This window comes from Alnus glutinosa, chromosome 7 (genome assembly GCF_958979055.1).
Source record: "Alnus glutinosa chromosome 7, dhAlnGlut1.1, whole genome shotgun sequence".
Classification (NCBI taxonomy): Eukaryota; Viridiplantae; Streptophyta; class Magnoliopsida; order Fagales; family Betulaceae; genus Alnus; species Alnus glutinosa.
The window spans coordinates 28,850,714-28,871,884 of NC_084892.1; the positions used below are offsets into that span (position 1 = coordinate 28,850,714).

Consider the following 21,171-nt stretch of genomic DNA (forward strand, 5'->3'; position numbering starts at 1 on the left):
ATAGAGACGAAAGCTTGAGGTGTATGAGGACGAACGCGGCGCGGTGACCGGTATGGCCGGTTACAACGCGTATAAGGAGCGGATAGTGTTGCGTAGAAAAATTGAGGACTACACTCTACCAAGACTACCGTCATTATCGCTAATTAAAAGACGTATTTTCATAGAGAAATGATTTTTTTTTTTGAAAGGCCTAGAGAAATGTTCTCTTTTCATTTATGCTCAGTTTGTTTCGATGTAAAATAATTTTCGTCGTAAAATAATTTCTTCGAAATAATTTTCAGAAAATATGATTTTTTCAAAAATATTTTTCGGTGTTTGGCTCGCATGAAAAAATTACAAAAATACAAAAATCAGAGTTTGACAAATGTCGCCAGAATCCGGCAACGTCCGGTCGCCGTTGCAGGATTCTGGCACCGGCAGGATACCGGCGACCGGATGTTGTCGGACTCCGGCGCCGGTTGGATTCCAACGATTGACAATTGCTAAATTCTAATAATCGGATATCAAACGTGCGTGTAAAAACAAAGAGTTCAATTTCGAAAATCGATTTACGGTTTTAAAAATCGTAAATCGTTTTCCGAAAATTAAATAAGCTTTTACGGTCAAACTGAAAACGATTTTCGTTGACAATTATTTTTGCCCTTACCAAACACCGTAAAATGTCGAAATCATTTTACACCGAAACAAACGGAGCATTAATGTACATATCCTTTATATGAGAAATGATACTTGGGGGACGTTTTACTGTCCCCCAACAGACTGATTTAATAAAAAAATAATTTTTTTTAATAAAAATAACTTATAATGTCACATCAAAAGCTATTTTTTATTAAAAAAAATCCATTTAAATGGAAAGTGCCAGGCTGAGTCGGTTGGTTTGCTCATGCCTATCATTGCTCCTTTTATATACATGTGTGTGTGACGTGGAATAGACATGTTACATGTATTCTTGTACATATCTCATATATATTATTTAAAAATTAATTATTGAATCTGTATGATTAATTTAAGATTGGTTTTAAAAAAAAAAATGTACCAAAAATATACTAAAGATGTAAAAAGATAAATTTTTTTATAATAAAGCAGATCCTTATCCCACGAAAGCATGCTGAATTGTTAATGGATTATATAGTGCATATAACGCAAGCTAATGTGTAAGGACAAGGATCCTCTATATTTTAAGCTAAATAGGCATGAATCAGTTTATGATCAAAATTTTATTTTATTTTATTTAACGGTGTACATAATACCGCACGATAAATATATTGTTCCGAAATTTAAAAATTTTAAATGGCGTAACATCATCAAACAAAATAAATTATTGACCATAATTTCATTGTAGAATACAAAATAATTTTTTTAATGGTTAGTTAATAGATTTCATTATTGTATTCAAAATATCCAACTGCTACCAAGTACCAACATAATTTCAATTGGCATTTTGTATGGAAAGGTTGTTGAAGTTTCATAAAACTAAAATCTGCTACCAATTATGAATAACACTTGGCACACCCTACACTACACTCAACAGATCAGTGGGATTATGAGCTGTTGAACCAATGACAAGTAGTAATCGAAGAGGTCATTATCTTTCTTTCTTCATACTAGTCTCACACCCTCAATTCCTACGCTCTCTTTTTCCGATTATAGTGGGGGTGATGCAAGCAAGTCCAATAAAAAGAGATAAGTAATTATATGGGCAGATATTTTTTTTCCCCGTTATTCGGGCGGATGGGATTAAAAAACGCTCAAAACTGTGAACATTAAGTTAAAGATATGCGGTTACAAATGAAAAATGATTGTTATACAACTTTTGACACAATTTCAACAATTTCTTTTCAAACTAATTAATAAATTTGTTTTTCTACGTGTGAATCCTAAATATTCAATGGTTGATCTTAAAATAAGTTGTTAGAGTTGTATGAAAGTTGTAAGCGTATCATATCTTTTTACAAATACTATTTACCTGCACATTTGAGTTATGATACGTTTAGAACTTCTATAGAATGAAAAGCATTATCTCCTTAATATTTACTCCATCTAAAGAGGCATCGTGCCGTATCCTTTTCATTTCTCCTTTCCGTCTCCTCCCTCTATTCCGCAGCCACCTCCCCACTGGTGTCCATGACCACCACCTTACACTCCTCCTCCCTCCGATTTGGCTTCTCTTCGAAGAATCTAACAATCCGTTGCTAGTGATTTAGACTAACACATTGTGTATGCATCATAACATTTATGGGACATCGCATCCACAAGGACCCCACTACTTATTTTGTTGATGTATTTTGCTATCATAAACAAAAGGAGCGCTTAATAATTTTCCGTATAAATATTGTTTCTTAAAAGAACAAAACGCACCGGATATGTCGGTCAACCCACGGGCCTTTTTGGGAAATACCAACACGCCAAAAGCCGAAGACACGCATCAGGTGGGGCGCACCAGACGCCGAAGTAGCCGTTAGTACCCAAAAAAAAAAAAAAAAAAAAACGCTTTAGCAAGAAAATATCGTTAGTACCCTTCAACGGCAGGTAGTTTGGACCACCGTGGGGATAAAATTCTTGCGATGCAAATTGGGTATTTCCCACAGCTCACATGGGCACACACGGGTTGTAAAGAGGATGCCAAACCTCATAAGTATTGTTTGTTTGGTTGGCAAATTGGCACAGCTGGTTGCTAACTAAGAAAGATGAAGAACATTACACATTGTTCATGCATCTTCAAATTTCACCATTTTAATGCTTCATATTTGGGGCAGAATTAGAATTCTAAATTTGGGAGGACAAAATTAAAAAATATAAAAAATGTAGGCTAAAAAGAAATTTTCAAAAGAATTTATATATATTTTTTAAAATTTTTATGGAATCGATCAGAGCTTGGGGGGCAGCTCCAAAGCATTTTCCCTCTTCCTCCGTGCTTTGAAGTGTATTTATCTCTCTGGCAAAATACTCCTGGAAGACTAGAATCAGAACAATCATGTGATCAGCATGAATTTAAAGGTCGACTCGGATATCATTTTTTGACTACTAATCATGGTCTGTTCTACATTATTAATTAAATAATAATTTTTTTTTTTCATTTTTGTATAAGTTAGAAACTTTTGGAATACAATCCAAGTGCAGATAAATATCTTAAAACAAATTAGTGCTCTGTCACATAAGAACATGGCACAAACTTATTCACAGTGTCCGGGTCCCCATAACATAAACATCTCTTCCAATAATACTACCATGACAGGTAATTAAGTAATGCTATAGTATGTGTCTTGTTCCTGTGTGTACACAAAATACAAGTTAAAGAGTGTTACATGTGTTCAATTATTGAGGTGGCACACATGCTTTCGGTGTGCACAAAATACAAGAAACAAGATATATTCTTAGACTAATAATACAATCTCTGGTTAATGATTGATCACAAATTATATTGTTTGTTGAAACAATTCTAGCATTTTAGACAGTAATTATGATAAGGGAAATGATAAAATTACAGTTCTCACAAAATTATCTTACAATTTTAAGATAGACCGGGTGTGGCTCATATGTGAGACTCACATACATGGATCCTGCCTAATATGCCTTTAATTGTGAGATAATTACACAATATGAGTTGTGCATTAATCACTCCCCTTATGATAAAACCTATTTGAAATTTACCAATCTAAATAGGTGATTAAAGAATTTAAAATGCAAATTACTGAATATCCGTTTCCAAACCGGAAAAGGGACCGGCTCTCAAATAAATCGGCGATAAAACAAAGAAGAATATAAGGTGGACCCAGAGCCAACCAAAAATAGAAAGAGCCAACTGCCAAGGTCCCAGAGCACCGTTAATAACGGCTTTTTGGCACGCAGGAAGTCGCCCAAGGCCCAAACCAAAGCATTAAAAGGACGTCCACATCTGTTAAATGTAGCCGGTTTCAACGGCATAATTGACTGGTAGCTTTTTACATACGGCCCGGTATTCATGTTGTCTTCCTTGGAGCTATCCTAGCCTGGGAGCACAGCATCTTGATTCACCCTCATCCTCAATTACGTAATACCGGAGTTAAAAATTCAGGTTTCGGGTTGGTTCAGGTTGTATCGAGATATGGATATAAGACTATACAGATTAATAATAACTAAATCCATTTAATAAAGCGGATAAGACCCTCGACCTTAACATATTAAATTCGTGTTAGGCTTATGAGTTTCTGTCAAAAAATTGATAGCCTTATCTGATACCAAAAAATGCAAACATTGTATAAAACTCACTCTATAAAATCGGCTTACAATTAAGGGTGCTCGAGTGCTTAAATACACATGATACTTAATGTGAGGTTTTTTTAGTAATTTTAATTGAATTCCAATTAAAGTGTATGTGTTGTTACCAAACTAAATATTAGGAATAATCATTTATTTCACTCTCTTTTATTTTTGAAAATAACTACTCATTTTCGTAATAAAATACTCATTCTGCAAATCAAACGAGACCTTAAAATGTTAAGGTTAAGAATAAAAAAAAAAAAGGAAAAAATGTTAAAGATTAAGAAGTGTGGTTATAATATTAATAATAAAAGTATTTTAAAAATTAATGCGACAGTTGGTGTAATATATTTATCACGTTTTTACAATTAAATTTAATTGTGGTTGTGATATCATTTAATAAGGAAGAAGAGACTTAAAGGTGAATAATATTGTATTTCTTTATAAGATTTGACTATAAGATTAGTGCTAAAGCCTAACTATAATACATTTTTAATCTTATTCAAATTTAAATGATTGTACTTGATTACATGCCATGTGAAGTGGGGTGTATATGGATTTGTGATCATTTTTATAAACCAGAATTATAATTTATACCCCCTTTTTTTAATTTTTTATCTAATCTTGAGACAGATCAAGAAGCAAACAATAAATAAGATATTTATTTATTTATAATCTATTCACAGAACTTACTATAACTTACCAAAGCTTTACTAATGGATAGACTCAATCATGAGATCCTACTTTCAAGCTCGTTGATAATGCAAATGAAGACGAACAAAACATTATGAAGCATGTGGAAGCATGTGATCATAATGATTTATGATCACAAAATATGCCGGCCTCTTCTCCTAAATAAAATAAAATAAAATAAATAAATGACCAATTTTGTTAGGAGTAAAAAAGTCAAAGTATATGTTTTTACATGAAAAACGGTGCAAATATTAAATTTGTTTCTTGAAAATTTCACATGTCAAATTATTATTATTATTATTATTATTTACTTTTCTAACTGTTTCATTTAGAGTCTGTTTGATCATGCGATTTTGCAGATTAAAAGTGCTTTTTAAAATCAAATCGTAGAAAGCATCTCGTTTGAGTGTAAGTTTTTAAAAAATTGCGATTTGAGAACGTAGAAAAATTTACATTTGCTCATAGCAAGCAATAATGTGTGTTCTAAAAAACGTACGATTTTAAAGGCCAAACGATAATTTTACCAAACACTTGAAAATCTTACAAAGATTTACAGAAAATTCGGTGTTAGACACCTACATTCACCATTAGGGAATAACTCAAAAGATCTACATCTTGCTCTTATTTTTTAAAAAAACTTACAATACAAAAGTCTCTCACTAAGAAAGAGCCCAAAAGGGCTACATGATCTTACTCTTATTCTTTTATAAAATTTACAATACAAAAGTCTCGTATTTATTGAATAATTTGGACAGATAAATATTAAGATAAATAAATATAGTAATCAAATCAAAATAGTTTGATTACTATTAAACCTAATTATAATAAGAGTAACGTTGCTTGCATAACTCTTATACAATTTTAACAACTTTTTTTTTAGGATCAACCATTGAATATTTATTGCCCAAATGTTGAAAAACAAATCCAATGGTTGATCATAAAATAATAATAATAATAATAATTAGACTCGCGCAAAAGTTGTGTAAGAGTTGTGCAAAAATCAATACTCTTACAATAAATCCTATAAGTGAATAAGAAATGATCACTACACTCATTTCTCACAACAGCCCCACAACAAGCTAAGGTGGCTGGTAATATTTTATTATTTTTTTTGTTTTGTTTTGTTTTCTTTTTGTAAAAAAATAATAAAATATTACCAGCCACATTAGCTTGTTGTGGGGCTGTTGTGAGAAATGAATGTAAGAATCATCTCTCTCTCTCTCTCTCTCTCTCTCTCTATATATATATATATATATATATATATATATATATATATATATATATATATTTGTGGAACCATATCTTATATTCTAACGTCATTTAATTGCGTTTTTAAATATTTCATTTTCAAATCCTGTTTTTTTAAATTGCATATTTAGAAACCTCAAAACCAAAATTCAAATCTAAAAAAAGAGTAGATAAAGTTTTATCTCAAAATATATGTTTTTAAAGCATATAATTCTTACATGCATTTTACACATGGTATTTAATAGATAGAATTGAAATAATTATTTTATGACAGAATTAGAAAAAAAAAAAAAAAAAAAACTTCATCCAGAAAGAGTTTGCATATTGTCGAATTTCATTATTTTGTAATAAATACAATGATTAATTTTACATACTATAGGATAAGCTTAAAATTTGAGTAAATTTTTTAATTCATAACATATAATTTATCAAATAATAAATATAATAATAAAACATCTCATCTCTAAGCCAGCTCTAAATTTCTCTCCTCAAAAAACATATATGAGCTGCTTCCTTCTATTCTCCCTTTTTCTTTCTACTCCCTCTCCCATTATGTTTTTTCTTTTGTTCGTAAATGTTATCCGACCAGATCATCAATTTTGGCCTCTCCGCTATGCATCTGTCCATCTACCTCCATATTATGTCGTTCATCTCTTACCTGCTTGCTAGTTGTGTTTTTATTTTGAATAAGAGTTTTATTCTCTTTAGATTTGCCCTCATGAGCAATCTATGGGATAAAGGTTAGTCAAGTGTGATGTGTTATCTCTTACGGTCTGGATAGTTCGGTGTAAGGAATTATCTCTCACGACCGGTTTAAATAAAATTTTAAGATATTTGACTACCATTGTTTTAGATCTAGTTTGCTCGGAACAGATATGTTCTTTAACTATTTTTATACATAGGTTAATTAGCGGAAGATGAAAGTCATAAATAATACTGTATTGTAAGAATTTTGATTGTATTTATGACTATGTAACCTCATAGCACGAGACTATGATTTTGTGAAATTTTATACTTTATGATGTAAAAATTTTATGTTCATGATCTTTGATCAATAAAATACTCAAATTTTTTGTTAAAAAAATAATAACAATATAATAATAATCAAAAGCGAGCAGCTTTGAAACGACTATATACGTATCCGGTGTGAGATCGTGGGTCCAAAGAAGTTTCTATTCTTCTTCTCTTCCAAAAAGCATTTCAATAACTCAATAAGACAAGAGGGTCCACTCAAGAATATGATTCTCAAAATCAAAATAATTCTAAAGTCTCATTATCTATGTCATCGTTATTCTATCAACTTTAAAATTTTAATCAAAGAAAAATAGAAAAAGAGAAGCGTTTCATTTTTGTATTATTTACAACCTTTACGTGCTTTGGAGATTGAGTGTAGGAAGAAGCAATACAATTTTTATTATAAATGAAAGTGGCACTACTGTGCTTGATACTTATCGTATCGGTCACTAAAGTATATACCTAGCAATCAATATGACACTTACGACGTTTACTTATGTGATAGTTAATTTAACACTCATTTTTATAAAATATAAACTATCAAGTGAGTTCTTAAAAAATTATAATACCCCAAATATTTTTCTTACGGTTTATCTTGAATGTAAAATAACATTGTCAATATTATTATTGTTATTATTATTATTATTATTTTTGAGTGGTCAATTATACAATTGATTATTTAGAATTGCGTTCAATTCAAACAGCCGTATAAAAGAAGTTGCGGGATTTACTTGCTCCAAACCGATAAGTCCCGCAGCCCAGAGCATGAAGGCTTTACAACCACTTCTTCAAATGATCATAAATGAATCTTTGACAAAAATGCTGAAAAAAAAAAGAAAAAGAAAAAGAAAAAAGGGAAAGGATTAAGAAAGAGAAAAATGTGATGTGGATCATTATTGGGAGGTTTGAAAGTGTAATTGCTCCACGTGAATGATGAGGTGTAGTTGTTATCCGCGGTATGCAATAGTACAGCTTACATTCGCTTCCAGGAGGAAAGAGGAGTCTGATTTTGACCAACGATGAATTGGATTGATCTGGGCCTCTCAAAGAGGCCAATGCCGGATGGATGCCACCGTAGAATGTGCGTATGGGACCCGCACATCCCCTGGATAGCATGGCAAGTTGCCAATGATGTACACAACTCCAAAGCTGTAGGGCATCCCAACCTGGGACCGGGGGGGGGGGGGGGGGGGGAACTGGGACCTGGGAAGGAAGTGTCCTTCAACGCCATTTGGCCCGGGGGGGTTTTGGGCTATGCTTGCCCCATCTATCTTTGGGCTTTCAGGTCAGACCAGGCCTACACTTTCTTTTTTTCTTTTTTTCTTTTTTTCTTTTTTCAGGTAAAGTTTATATATCCTCAAATTATCACCCAATTAATAATAGCCCTCTAAACTTTCAATTGTAACAATGCTCTCTCAAACTACTAAAAAATTGTCAATATCTCACAAAGCCATCAAAAAAACAAAAATGGCCTTACAATTTTTTCAATAAAACAAAAACACTCCTATAAATTGAAAAAATGGAAGAAAAAAAAATTAATTTTTATTTTTTAAAAAGAACGATTTTTTTTTTTATAAAAAAAATAAAATAAAACGAACAATTTTAATTTTTTTTAAAAAGCGAATTTTTAATTTCTTTTAAAAAAACAAAAATTTTAATTAGTTTTATTTTTTTTTAAAAAAAATTTGTGAGGGTATTTTCATCATTGGGGAACATTGTCAAATTTTTTTAGTTTATAGAAGATATTGTCCAAATTAAAAGTTTGAAAAAATATTAATTATTATCAAGTGAATGGTAATTTAAGGGAATATATGGATTTGGAAATAACTTATGTTCGGTTGTGGCAGAAAGGAAGGGTATTTTGCCACCCAATAAGAAATCGACAAGTCAGCTAAAACTCAAAAAATGAAATGTTGTTGCCCAAGAAAATCACGATCTAGCCTGAAGAAATTCTCCCCCAAAGCTCCAACCGGAAGACCATCACCGCCCTAAATCCGCAGCCCCAGGCCAGAAAGCCGCCGCCACCGGGCTGCGTGGCCACCCCCGTGGTCTAGGGGTGGCTTTCGGGCCACCCCTAGATGGATCTAGGGTATGCCCGAAGGCCACCCCCGGCCACTGGGGGGTGGCCGCGCGGTTACCCTTGGTCCATGAGGCGGTCGCGCGGCCATTCCCGGGGTCTGGGGGTGGCCTTCGGGCCAACCCTAGATCCATCTAGGGCTGGCCCGATGGCCACCCCCGGTCCATGGGGTTGGCTCGAACTTGGGGGTGGTCGCGCGGGCCAACCCTTCTGTCCGGGCGTCACTCACTGTCGGGTTTGGCCTGGCTGTGACAGCGTCTTCCGACCCGGACAGTGGCGATTTCCGACCTGGATGGTGTGGTCCGGCACGGGCATTGGTGGCGTTTTCCGACCTGGGCGTTGCCGGAAGCGTCCAGACCCACGTTGGAGGAGTTGGGGTTGGCCTGGCTGTGGCGGCGTGTTCCGACCTGGTCGGTGGCAGCGTGGTCCAGTACGAGCGTGGTCTGGCTTGGGCGGTGCCGGCGGCATCCGACCTGGTTGTGGTGGAGCGGATTTGGGCAGGGGTGTTCTCAGTGTGGTCCAGATCTGGTGTTTCAACAACACTTTAGTTTTTTGAGTTTTTCTATTTTGAGATGATGTGTCAATATGTTATTGGTGGGCAAAAAATCCTTAATTTTTGCCATAACCTGATAGAAGAGACTTTATATATATAAAAGAAATGCGAATCACCATACTTTTAAGTCTCTTTAAGTCTCACACAGTTTCTCAATGAATATTGTTTCTTGAAAAAAAAAAAAAGGTCTCACAGGTAAGAAAGTTTCGGTACCAAAGGATTCACATGCTTTCTTGGCTGAGACTTGAGAGAAGGAATAAAGTAAAGCTTCTTTATAGTGAGCTTAGTTTTTTTTTTTTAAATAAAATAAAAAATAGATAACTTCTTCAAAAGTTTATGATTAGAATTTTAAGAATTCTGTCTTGGAATTTTTTTTCTTTTGAACAAATATTTCTTTTTAATAGTCTCAAAACTTACAATCTGAAAACAAACTTTGAAAACATAAAAGTCTGACTAGAAAGTTTCACGATTACAATATCATAAATAAATGGGAGAATTTTTTTCTACTTAAACATAATCTATGACACGATAGACTGCTACATTAGCCGGCCTATATGTAGTGGAGTTGACTTTCCGCTTCACAAAAACTACCCGAGATAATCAAAAAGATTATAAGATACTTCGAATGCTATCCACAAAGTGACCATACCAGCTAGTGTTAGGAGAACCCAGAACCCACATTAATGTAAATAATTTAGGTATCATGACAAAGTAAGCCCAATTTCTATTTTCAATTTGGGAACAACTTGCCTCCAATTCGCTTCGCCGGTTGATTATCACTATAAGCTAGGACTTCCACAAAACGACAGTTTTGAGGCAACAATGGTTTGGTACGTAGTGACTGGCATTACCATAACGTGGAAGCACAATTTTCTCACATGTCGTTTTATAACATTTTTATTCATGAAATAAACCAAGGACTGAGTCAACCGTCCACTTTGATTAGACCGTATTAGCCGAAGTTTGTTCCAACTATTCCGTTGATCCGTTATTTTTATTAAAAGTACACCTGAGAATTATGGTTTTGGATAATTATGGGTTTAGATAATTCTCATTTTTATTAAAAATACATGTGATTTTTTTTTTTTTTTTTTTTTTTAAATAAAACTCCCCTCCTTAATAAATTGATGAAAATTTACTTGGATATACAGGTTTTAGAGACAAAACTAGGTAGGGCCATAGGAAATTAGTCTCCAGAATTTTTTTATTTATTATTATTATTATTATTATTTTATCCTACACTTAATGCCTAGTTCGCACTTGATTCTATGTGAGTTTTCTTATATTTGCTGTTAGGATTATTGGTAATTTAAGCAGCAATTTTTTTTAAAAAAAATTAATATATATTATTTTTAAAAAAATTAATTTAATATACTGAATTAAAGTTTTTTTTTTTTGTTTTTCTACCCAATTTTGCAAGAAAGCTTCCTTTTATTTGAAGCGTTAGATTTAGGATCTTTTTCACCATATATGGCTTCTTCTTTTTTTTAAATGGTATTTTATTTAGATGATTCATATTTTATTATATAAATTTTTCTCATTTTTAGAAAATTATTAATTATTTAATATTTTTATTAAATGAAATTTCAAGATAATTAAATTTATGCCATTTTTTACTTAAAAAAAAAATATAATTTTTAATAATTTATTGCTTTTCGGCTAACTGGGTACAAGTGGAGTAACAGCCACGTGGTACACCAACAAACTTTCGCAACAATGAAAGCAATCCTGAGTTGTCATTTTAATATTTTTCTAAGAAGAAACAAATTTCCATTTTCTTGTCCTAAGAAGGCTCCCCAAAACCTTCTTCTGCGTTGTCTCATTCACCCAACACAAGTTCGTTCGTTTCATTCTTGGTTGAATTCTGAGGAGTTCATCGATTTCGAAACAACATGTCGAATCCCGACGGCCATACGCCGAAACAAGATGTAGGGTCCCCGCCAGCTGGGCCCACGGCCCCTCCGGCGGCTGACGTGGAGAACCAGACCCCCGGGACGAGGTTCGGGGTCCCGGACATCGTACGGAGATGGAAGAGAGAGGATTTCATTAAGAGAGGCTCATTGGGCTTGAGGGGGTTGGCTTTGCTGTTTTCTTTGCTGGCTTTTATCATTATGGCCAGTAACCAACACGGCGATGGGAAGGATTTTGATGAATATGAAGAATACAGGTGGAGTGATTCGTTTATAAGCGATTCTTGTTAATTGAGATTTTGATTTGGTTATGAATTTTTTCTTTTTTTTTTCATCTTTTGTGATGGGGCGTGTTGGATTGGAATAGATATGTGTTGGCAATAGCAATTCTGTCCACCTTGTACGCCGGCGGGCAAGCGTTGCGACAAGTTCATGAACTTTGGACCGGAAATCGTTTGTTTCAACAGCGTACCTCTGCCTTGCTCGACTTCTTTGGAGATCAGGTTGGTCTTGATTCCTTTTGAATTTTCTTCTAAAACAATTTCCTTGGGAACTGTATAATGTTGGGACTGTCTAAGGTGAACCGCATTTCATTATCAAAATGGTTTTTTTTCTCAACGTCATTTCGTCGATCAATTTGGCTTCATGAGGTTTCTTTTTCTGGGTCCATTTTCTTTTCCAAGATTTTACTTCTATTGGTCTTGTCTTTCTTGCAGATTATGGCGTACCTCTTAATATCAGCAGCGTCTGCTGCCGTTCCCTGGACAAATCGGATGAGAGAGGGAGCAGACAACATATTTACAGACAGTTCAGCGGCAGCCATCAGCATGAGTTTCCTTGCATTCTTAGCGCTGGCATTGTCAGCCATGATTTGCGGATACAAACTATCAACTCAATCTTACATTTGAGATGCCTTTTGTTCTTTTTGCCATCGATGATTCTTTATGTAATATTCTTCATCTTGTTGTTACTCGGTATGTTCAATGTTGTATGTAAATTTTTGTTTTGAGGGGAGTTTGTATCCGTAGCCCCTCATGAACAGTTTGGTAGCTAGATGTTTGAGAGTCATACGAGGCATTAGCTGTCTCTTTCCATACATGGGATTTCACTGTGTATATGAATTACATTTGGTGAGAACTTTACCTTCTAATAACAAAAAATATTCTTTTGTTTGTGTTTCTGTTGGGTATCATGTTGTTGGCAAATTACGTATCAAAATCTTGTTAATTGTAAGTAAGTTGAGATTTCAAAACTACGCTGAAATTGAGGAACAAAGGTTGTTAATAGTAAACCTTTTCACCCCTTCTTGGTGTTGTTCGCACTCGTTCGACGAAGATTGCATAAATTTCAGTTCATAGTCATTAGAACAATTTTTGGTACGGTGTAAATGGTAGGTTTGAAAAAAGTATGTTCAATGCATAAAATAATCAGTCTGTCGTTTATACTGGGGTATAAGTTTATTTATATACAAAGAGGTAGAGTATTCAGGTTTATTACTTTCATTTAGACTATAAGTGCTTAGAGATTGATTTGGTCTCTAAGTTTTATCTCATTCAACTGGGAGTTGGCGAATTCCCCTGCTGGAATTGCAGGGAACCACGCCAAAGGAAGCAGCTCCTTGTTATCCTGTTGCTTGTTATCCTATTGAATGCACGGGCTTATTCCACTAAAAGCGGATAAAGCAAAGACTTAAGCTTTAACCAAGAAAAAAGACTTTCTTTAAAACCCAAGGGCCAATGGAAATGTGATTTTTCTGTAATAAAACCTTTAGGAAGGTACCCATCGATAGAAGGCTATTCAAGCAATAGCACTTCGAAACCACATGGGTTAAGCAAAAGATTATTGCATGAGGAACTCGAAATGAACTCTTGCGGAAGTTGATTCCTTCTGCTCATAGGTCCGAAACTCTTCTTGAGCTGATTCAATCTTTGAGTTATGAATTAGAGTTAGGAAACTATTAATTAGATTCTTCATAGAGTTGTTATTGGACCTGAATTAAAACTACTACCCCAATTCGATTGGAGTAGAATTATTCCCAACATTAATGGTTAAAGAAATCTCAAGCTAGAAAGTGAATGGTAGGTGAGGACGATGTCGTATTGGTGGCGGAGAGTTAAGAAATTAACTTTTTATTTTTTTATTTTGTATGGACCAAGGGAGAATATATACTAATATATATACATGCATTCTTGGTTGAGAGAAGGAATTAGATAAAGCTTCTTTATAGAAGAATTAGTAAATTATCTTTTAAATAACTCTATAATTGAAATTTTAAGAACTCATGAAATTATTCTAAAAAATCTAGATGATAGTAATGTCAACCTATTTCAGTGTATTTCTCCTTAATAAAGTTACAGAGGTATTGTATACATTTATAGAGAGATTTGTTTCGCTATTTTGGGCTATACAGATTTTCAGTGCTAGAATCGTGGCTTGGCAGTTTATGATTATTCCTGAAATCTCTCTGATTTGGTTAATTCCTATAATCTCTCTGATTTATCTCTTAATTGACAACTCACGCCAACACTCCCCCTCAAGTGGAAGCATCCAAATCTTCAATGCGCAACTTGTCTAGTGAGTTGTAAAACTCTCTGCTTGATACGGCTTTTGTAAGAATATCCGCCAGTTGATCTTCAGACTTCACAAATGGAAACCGAATTATTTTAGCTTCGAGATTTTCTTTAATAAAATGTCTGTCAATCTCCACGTGTTTAGTGCGATCATGTTGGATAGGATTGTGAGCAATAGCAATCGCTGCTTTGTTATCACAAAAGAGGTCCATTTCGGAGGTAGGTGCAAAGCCAATTTCTGTTAGAAGTCTTCTTAGCCATAGAAGTTCACAAAGTCCTTTAGCCATTCCACGGAACTCTGCTTCAGCACTTGACAGTGCCACCACCTTTTGCTTCTTACTCCTCCACGTAACAAGATTTCCCCCGACAAACATGAAGTAGCCTGAGGTGGATCTTCTGTCTGTGGTATTCCCTGCCCAATCTGCGTCTGTATAACCATTAACTCTGAGATGATTATTCTTTGCAAACATAAGTCCTTTTCCTGGGGAGGATTTTAAGTATCGTAAAATCCGAATCACTGCTTCCATATGATCCTTATTCGGTTGCAAACACTCATTGCGTAAGCAATATCAGGACGGGTATGCGAGAGGTAAATTAGTTTCCCAACTAACCTCTGGTATCTTCCTCTGTCTGTTGGCACTTGACTTGGATGTTCTCCGAGCCTGTGATTCTGAACAATTGGAGTGTCTGCTGGCTTACAATCCAGCATTCCAACCTCACGAAGTAAGTCTAGTATATATTTTTGCTGAGATAAAAATATACCTTTCTTTGATCTAGCAACTTCTATTCCCAAGAAATATTTGAGTCCTCCTAGATTTTTCATCTCAAATTCGGTTGCCAATTGTTTTTGAAGCTTATCAATTTCCTCTGCATCATCCCCTGTAATGATCATGTCATCAACGTATACAATTAAAGCTGTTACCTTGCCCTGTTGATGCTTCAAAAATAATGTATGATCTGAATTGCTTTGGCGGAAGCCATACTTCTTCATTGCTTGACTGAATCGTCCAAACCATGCTCGAGGTGATTGTTTCAGTCCATACAATGCACGCTGCAACTTGCACACTACGTCAGTGTTTGAAGATGCTGTGTAGCCTGGAGGAGTGTCCATGTAGACTTCCTCTTCAAGATCGCCATGGAGAAAGGCATTCTTTACATCCAACTGATGTAATGGCCAATCAAGGTTGGCTGCGAGTGATAGCAAAACCCTGACTGTATTTAGTTTAGCCACCGGTGAAAAAGTTTCTTGGTAATCTACACCATATGTCTGGGTGTATCCTTTTGCAACTAGTCTCGCCTTATATCGTTCTATAGATCCATCTGCCTTATGTTTAACTGAGAAGACCCACCTGCACCCGACTGTCTTCTTCCCTTGGGGTAGTGGGACCAAGGTCCATGTTTGATTCTTTAGTAGTGCCCCCATTTCTTCCTCTATTGCTTTTGTCCACTTAGGATCCATTAATGCCTCCTGAACTGTAGTAGGAATATGACATGCAGAGAGCTCCTGTGAAAAACTCTTGAGTGGCTCAGGCAATTTTTCGGTGGAAACATAGTTGGCAATTGGATACCTCGACCTTCTTTCCTCCATGTCTGGGGAGTATCTGTTTGGTGGTTTGCCTCGGTTATGCCTGAAAGGTAAGTTATACCCAGTATCTATAGCATTGATAATTGAGGGTGTGCCAATATTACTTACCTCAGGAATATTCTCAGGAGATGGGCTTGCAGCAACTGAGAGGCGGGGGAATTCTTGTTCTTCTCCTGATGGTATAGGCTCAGCTGCCAGAGGTTCTTCTTCGGATGGTATAGGCTCAACTGCCAGAGGTTCTTCTTCTGATGGTGTGTCATTCAGATTCTCAAGCCATTCAAAGGTTAGCCACTTCAGCTCTTCTTCTAGTGTCTCCCCCTGAAGAGGAGCAGTGGATACCGAGGAAGGGTAGAAAGGAGTGGACTCCAGAAAAGTGACATCCATAGTCACATAAGTACGCTGAGTAGTAGGGTCATAGCAGCGGTAGCCTTTTTGGTGTGTAGCATAGCCCAAGAAGAGGCACCGACGAGCACAAGGGTCAAGTTTGGTACGTTGGTTCTTATGAAGGTGTACATACGCCACACAACCAAAGATACGGGGTGGGAGCATGAGGGCAGAGGTAGAGAGACTGAGGTTGATAGGGATTGTAGTGGGGTTTGGAAATTTAAGACTTTGGATGGAAGGCGGTTGATCAAATGGACAGCGGTGGTAACAGCATCGGGCCAATGTTTTGTGGGAACATGGGCGCCGAGGAGGAGAGCTCGGGCAGTTTCAAGAATATGTCGGTTTTTCCTTTCAGCTACCCCATTTTGTTGTGGTGTCTGGGGACATGAAGTTTCGTGGATAAGGCTGTGGAGTTGAAAATAGGACTGAAAATGGTGATTGACATATTCTCCACCATTGTCAGAACGAAGAATCCGAATTTGAGCTGAAAATTGAGTCTGAATCATAGCATGAAATGAATGAAAAACCTTAAATACTTCATCCTTATGTTTAAGCAAATATAGCCAGGTCATGCGTGTGCAATCATCAACAAACATTACAAACCAACGTACGCCAGAGACAATAGACACGGGGGATGGTCCCCATACATCGGAATGAATTAAAGCAAAAGGAATGTCACTTTTATTCATGCTTAAAGGATAAGTAGCCCTATGACTCTTGGCTAAAATACAAGTATCACAATTTAACTCAGAAGTTTCTACATCAGAAAATAAATCAGGAAACACATGCCTTAGATACCCAAATGAAGGATGTCCCAAACGACGATGCCACAACCAAATCTGTCGAGTCTTGGAACTCAGTGAAGAAGACACGTGATGAGCTCTTCCCATACTGAAATCTTCCATGTAGTATAATCCCCCCCTCTTAGTACCACGCCCAATTATCTCCTTGGTGAGAATATCCTGTATAAGACAAAAATCAGCAAATATGAGTACCACACAATTCAGGTCTGTGGTAATTTGACTCACAGATAGTAACTTGTGGGACAATGAGGGAACAAGTAATGTGTTGGATAATTGAAGAGAGGGTGATAATGTCACAGAACCAGCTCCTGTGACAGGAGAGACTGCTCCATTGGCATTTGCAATGCTAGTGCGCCGTGGGGTTGAATGTTGAGAAAGATCCGTAGGATCAAAGGTCATATGATCCGTGGCCCCAGAGTCAAGTAACCAATCATCACGGTCAGTATTGCAGCAAGAACTAATTAAGGCATGACAGGGATTACCTTGATCCACAGAAGAAAAATTATGTTGAGGGATTAGAGAGAGACACGGTTCAGCTGCTGCTACAGCAGCCTTGCCTATGCCTGTACTTGTACCAGCAGTGTCTTGTTTCTTCCGGGCTTGGAGTTCATGCCACCAGTCCGGATATCCATGCAGTTGGAAGCAATTTTCCCTTGTGTGCTTCATATTGCCACAATGAGTGCACTTTAATCCGTCAGATGATGATCGGCCTTTAGAACCAGATTTTCCAGCATGTTGTGGGTTCGATCCATGGATCCCAAGCTTGAGGCCTCTTGAAGCAAGCACTGCTCCTGGAGGGAGTTCATGGTCACCTGCGTTCATCACCACCTGACGAAGGGCCTCTCTACGGACATGAGCATAAGCTTGCTCTACGGTAGGAAACGGGTGTAGCTGCAGCACGTCACTGCGGATGTTATCCAGCTTGTCGTCAAGACCATCCAAAAAAACGTAGACCCGATCTTCTTGGAGGAGAGTATTATACCTTTGAATATCAGCAGGGCATTCCATTGGGTTTGGACGTCGAAAATCAATTTCACGCCAAAGACCTTGCAAGTCAGTGTAATATCTTTCTAGGGATCCAGCTGCTTGACGGAGACGTGAAACACGGCGCCGGAGATCATAAACCTGGGATGTATCACCACCATCAAAATAGGTGGTGGCAGCAGAGTCCCACACCTGTTTGGCTGTGGGAAACCGAATAAAGTTTCCAATTAACGTCGGATCCATGGAGTTGATAAGCCATCCTTTGACAATGGCGTTGTCAGTGCGCCATTTGCGAAAGGACGGGTCGTTAGGAGATGGCGGGGTCAGGTCGCCATTGATGTAGCCCAACTTGTCTTTGCCGGAGATGTACATCTCGACAACTTGGGACCACAAGCCATAGTTGGAGCCATCCAACTTGATGCCAATCGGTAGAGCTGCAGGTTCTGAGGTCACGGTTGAGGCCTGGGCTTTGGACAGAGCTTCGGCCATCTTGGAGGTGAGTAATTCAGAGAGAATCCGGTCGGTGGTGGATTCCTCTGTCTGGGTTGGTGTTTCGGTGGCTGCCATAGGTAGATAAGAGGCTAAATCCTAGGGCTGGGCGTGAACAAGGAACCAGATCGTGAGATGCTCTGATACCATGTCAACCTGTTTCAGTGTATTTCTCCTTAATAAAGTTACAGAGGTATTGTATACATTTATAGAGAGATTTGTTTCGCTATTTTGGGCTATACAGATTTTCAGTGCTAGAATCGTGGCTTGGCAGTTTATGATTATTCCTGAAATCTCTCTGATTTGGTTAATTCCTATAATCTCTCTGATTTATCTCTTAATTGACAACTCACGCCAACAACTAATATCTACACTCGTGAGAACAAAATAAGGAGTAATGTTATTTAATAGACTGACATACAACTGAAATGACATATATGACTGTGAAAATCAGTCTTTGAAATTTTGAATCATAACGGCCTTGTAAAAAGAAAAATTAATGACTAACTTTTACAGTTACGTCATCCCAATTGTATGACAGTCTACCAAATAACATTTCTAAAAATTAAATAAAATAATTTTTGTAAATAATGTAAGTGTCATGATGGTAACGAAATAAGCCCTCACTTTTATTCACAGGTGGGATAAGCTGCAATTCGGTCAGCAAATGGTACTAGCCAATCTTGATCCAAGCAATTCCGACTCTTCTAACACTCAAAAACTTAAAACCCTTATGAATACTCAATTTTCCTCTCATCTTAGACTCCTCAACCGAGCCTATAACTAAAATTAAAATAAAATAAAATAAAATAAAATAAAATAAAATCTACTAAATAGAATATCCTAATAAATCTAAACAACCTTAATACATCTTTACCAGGCATTTCTTAGCAATGTGGAGAGGCCACTCTGCCACATATATAGCTTAAACAACGTGATTGTGGTTAACAACATTATTTATTCAGAATACATAGCTTAAACTAAATAATTAAATTTCTTAATTTTTATCTGGTTAAATTTTTAAGATAATTAATAATTTTATTATCAATTTTAATTAAACAATTTATATTTCAATTTTAATTAAATATTTACGTGTACGTTATATATCATGCACAAAAACAACACGTAGGGTCCTAAATCATAATGCTATATATTTTATCCTCATTTTACTGGATCAATGCGACCAATATGCAGTTCATAGCATTTCTCTCTTTTTATAAGCAAACCTCTGCATTGTTTCTTTTATAAACGAAACACTTTCCATTTTATTGTACTAAAACCTCTACGTTCTTTTATACTGCACTGGATTCTGAGGCATTCATAATATTCATTGAATTCAAGAAAAACCATGTCCACTCTTGATGCCCATACGCCGGAAGTACAACACGCAGAGCCAACTGGGCCCACGGCCCCTCCGCCTCTGGTGATTGGTGTGCAGACTAAGAGACCTGGTATGACGTTTGAGACTGTCACCGGAATCGTACGTCGATGGAAGAGAGAGGATTTCACGAAGAGTGGCTCGTTGACCTTGACAGGACTGGCTTTCCTGTTTTCTTTATTGTCTTTTATCGTTATGGCCGCCAACAATCGCGGTGACGGGATGGACTTTAATCGATTTGAACCATACAGGTGGAGTGATTAGTATACAGGGATGCGTTTGAAATTGTGATTTTATAGATAAAAAATAAATAAAATGTGATTTTAAATTAAATTGACAAAAAAAAAAAAATCATTTCAGAATTACGTTTTTAAAAAATTGAGATTTAAAAATGTTAAAAAAAAAAAAATACTTTTTCAAATTACAGGTAATAGAGTATTATATTTTTTTAAAAATACGAAATTTTATTTGTGATTTTGTTAAACCCTAAACTGTATTTTCAAAAATTATTTTTTTTAAATCGTACATTGTTAAATTGAACTTTTTTAAAATTGTAAACCGAAAGAGACTGAGTGAGTGTTGTTAATGGCATTTTTGATAGTTTTGTTTTGTTGTGGTGTGTTATCTTGGATTGGAATAGATATGTGCTGGCAATAGCGATTATGTCGACGGTGTACACCGGCGGGAAAGCGCTCCGACAGGCTCAAGAGCTTTTGACCGGAAAGCGTTTGTTTCAACAGCGTACCTCTGCCTTACTCGACTTCTTTGGAGATCAGATTATGGCGTACCTGTTGATATCAGCGGCGTCTTCTGCTGTTCCCTTGTTAAATCTTATGAGAAAGGCAACAGACTACATATATAGAGACTCTTCAACAGTAGCATTTGTAGACACTTTAGCAGCAAGCATCAGCATGGCTTTCCTTGCATTCTTCGCACTGGCGTTATCAGCTATGATTTCAGGATATAAACTATCTACTAAATCTTATATTTGAGATGTTTATTTATTTTTCGTTTTTCTTTCGATGGCTAATGTACTATTGTTCAAGTTTGTTGTTTACGTACTCTATATATATGTTGTATGCAAATTATGTTTTGAAGGGAGTTACGGAATTCTGTTTTCCCCAGAAATCTCAGTTCTTGCGTGGAAAACTGGGTGTTTTTCAGCTCTACGTGTTGTCCATAGTATTACACTGTTTCTCTGTTTTTTTCTTTTATCTACGTGAATCGTTTTTGTGTCTATTTAA

The 21,171-nt window shown here is 36.2% G+C and overlaps 2 protein-coding genes across 2 annotated transcripts; both read left to right on the top strand.

Annotated features, from left to right (window-relative positions):
- The first annotated feature begins 11,571 nt into the window (after nt 1–11,571).
- On the top strand, nt 11,572–12,914 carry LOC133873727 (CASP-like protein 4B1). The gene is made up of 3 exons (XM_062311472.1): nt 11,572–11,991; nt 12,102–12,237; nt 12,451–12,914. The coding sequence occupies exons 1-3, from the start codon at nt 11,717–11,719 to the stop codon at nt 12,640–12,642; spliced, it is 603 nt and encodes a 200-aa protein (XP_062167456.1). The 5' UTR covers nt 11,572–11,716; the 3' UTR covers nt 12,643–12,914.
- A 6,780-nt stretch (nt 12,915–19,694) lies between these two features.
- Nucleotides 19,695–21,171, top strand: LOC133873954 (CASP-like protein 4B1). Its single transcript, XM_062311764.1, has 2 exons — nt 19,695–20,178; nt 20,568–21,171. Exons 1-2 carry the CDS (start codon nt 19,898–19,900, stop codon nt 20,917–20,919), a joined length of 633 nt encoding a protein of 210 aa, XP_062167748.1. The 5' UTR covers nt 19,695–19,897; the 3' UTR covers nt 20,920–21,171.

Excerpts from the sequence above, each read along its gene's own strand:
- LOC133873727 (XM_062311472.1), top strand. The coding sequence starts at position 11,717 with ATGTCGAATCCCGACGGCCATACGCCGAAACAAGATGTAGGGTCCCCG. Across the intron at positions 11,992-12,101 it reads GATGAATATGAAGAATACAG|ATATGTGTTGGCAATAGCAA; the intron begins GTGGAGTGATTC and ends GGATTGGAATAG. Across the intron at positions 12,238-12,450 it reads TCGACTTCTTTGGAGATCAG|ATTATGGCGTACCTCTTAAT; the intron begins GTTGGTCTTGAT and ends TCTTTCTTGCAG.
- LOC133873954 (XM_062311764.1), top strand. The coding sequence starts at position 19,898 with ATGTCCACTCTTGATGCCCATACGCCGGAAGTACAACACGCAGAGCCA. Across the intron at positions 20,179-20,567 it reads AATCGATTTGAACCATACAG|ATATGTGCTGGCAATAGCGA; the intron begins GTGGAGTGATTA and ends GGATTGGAATAG.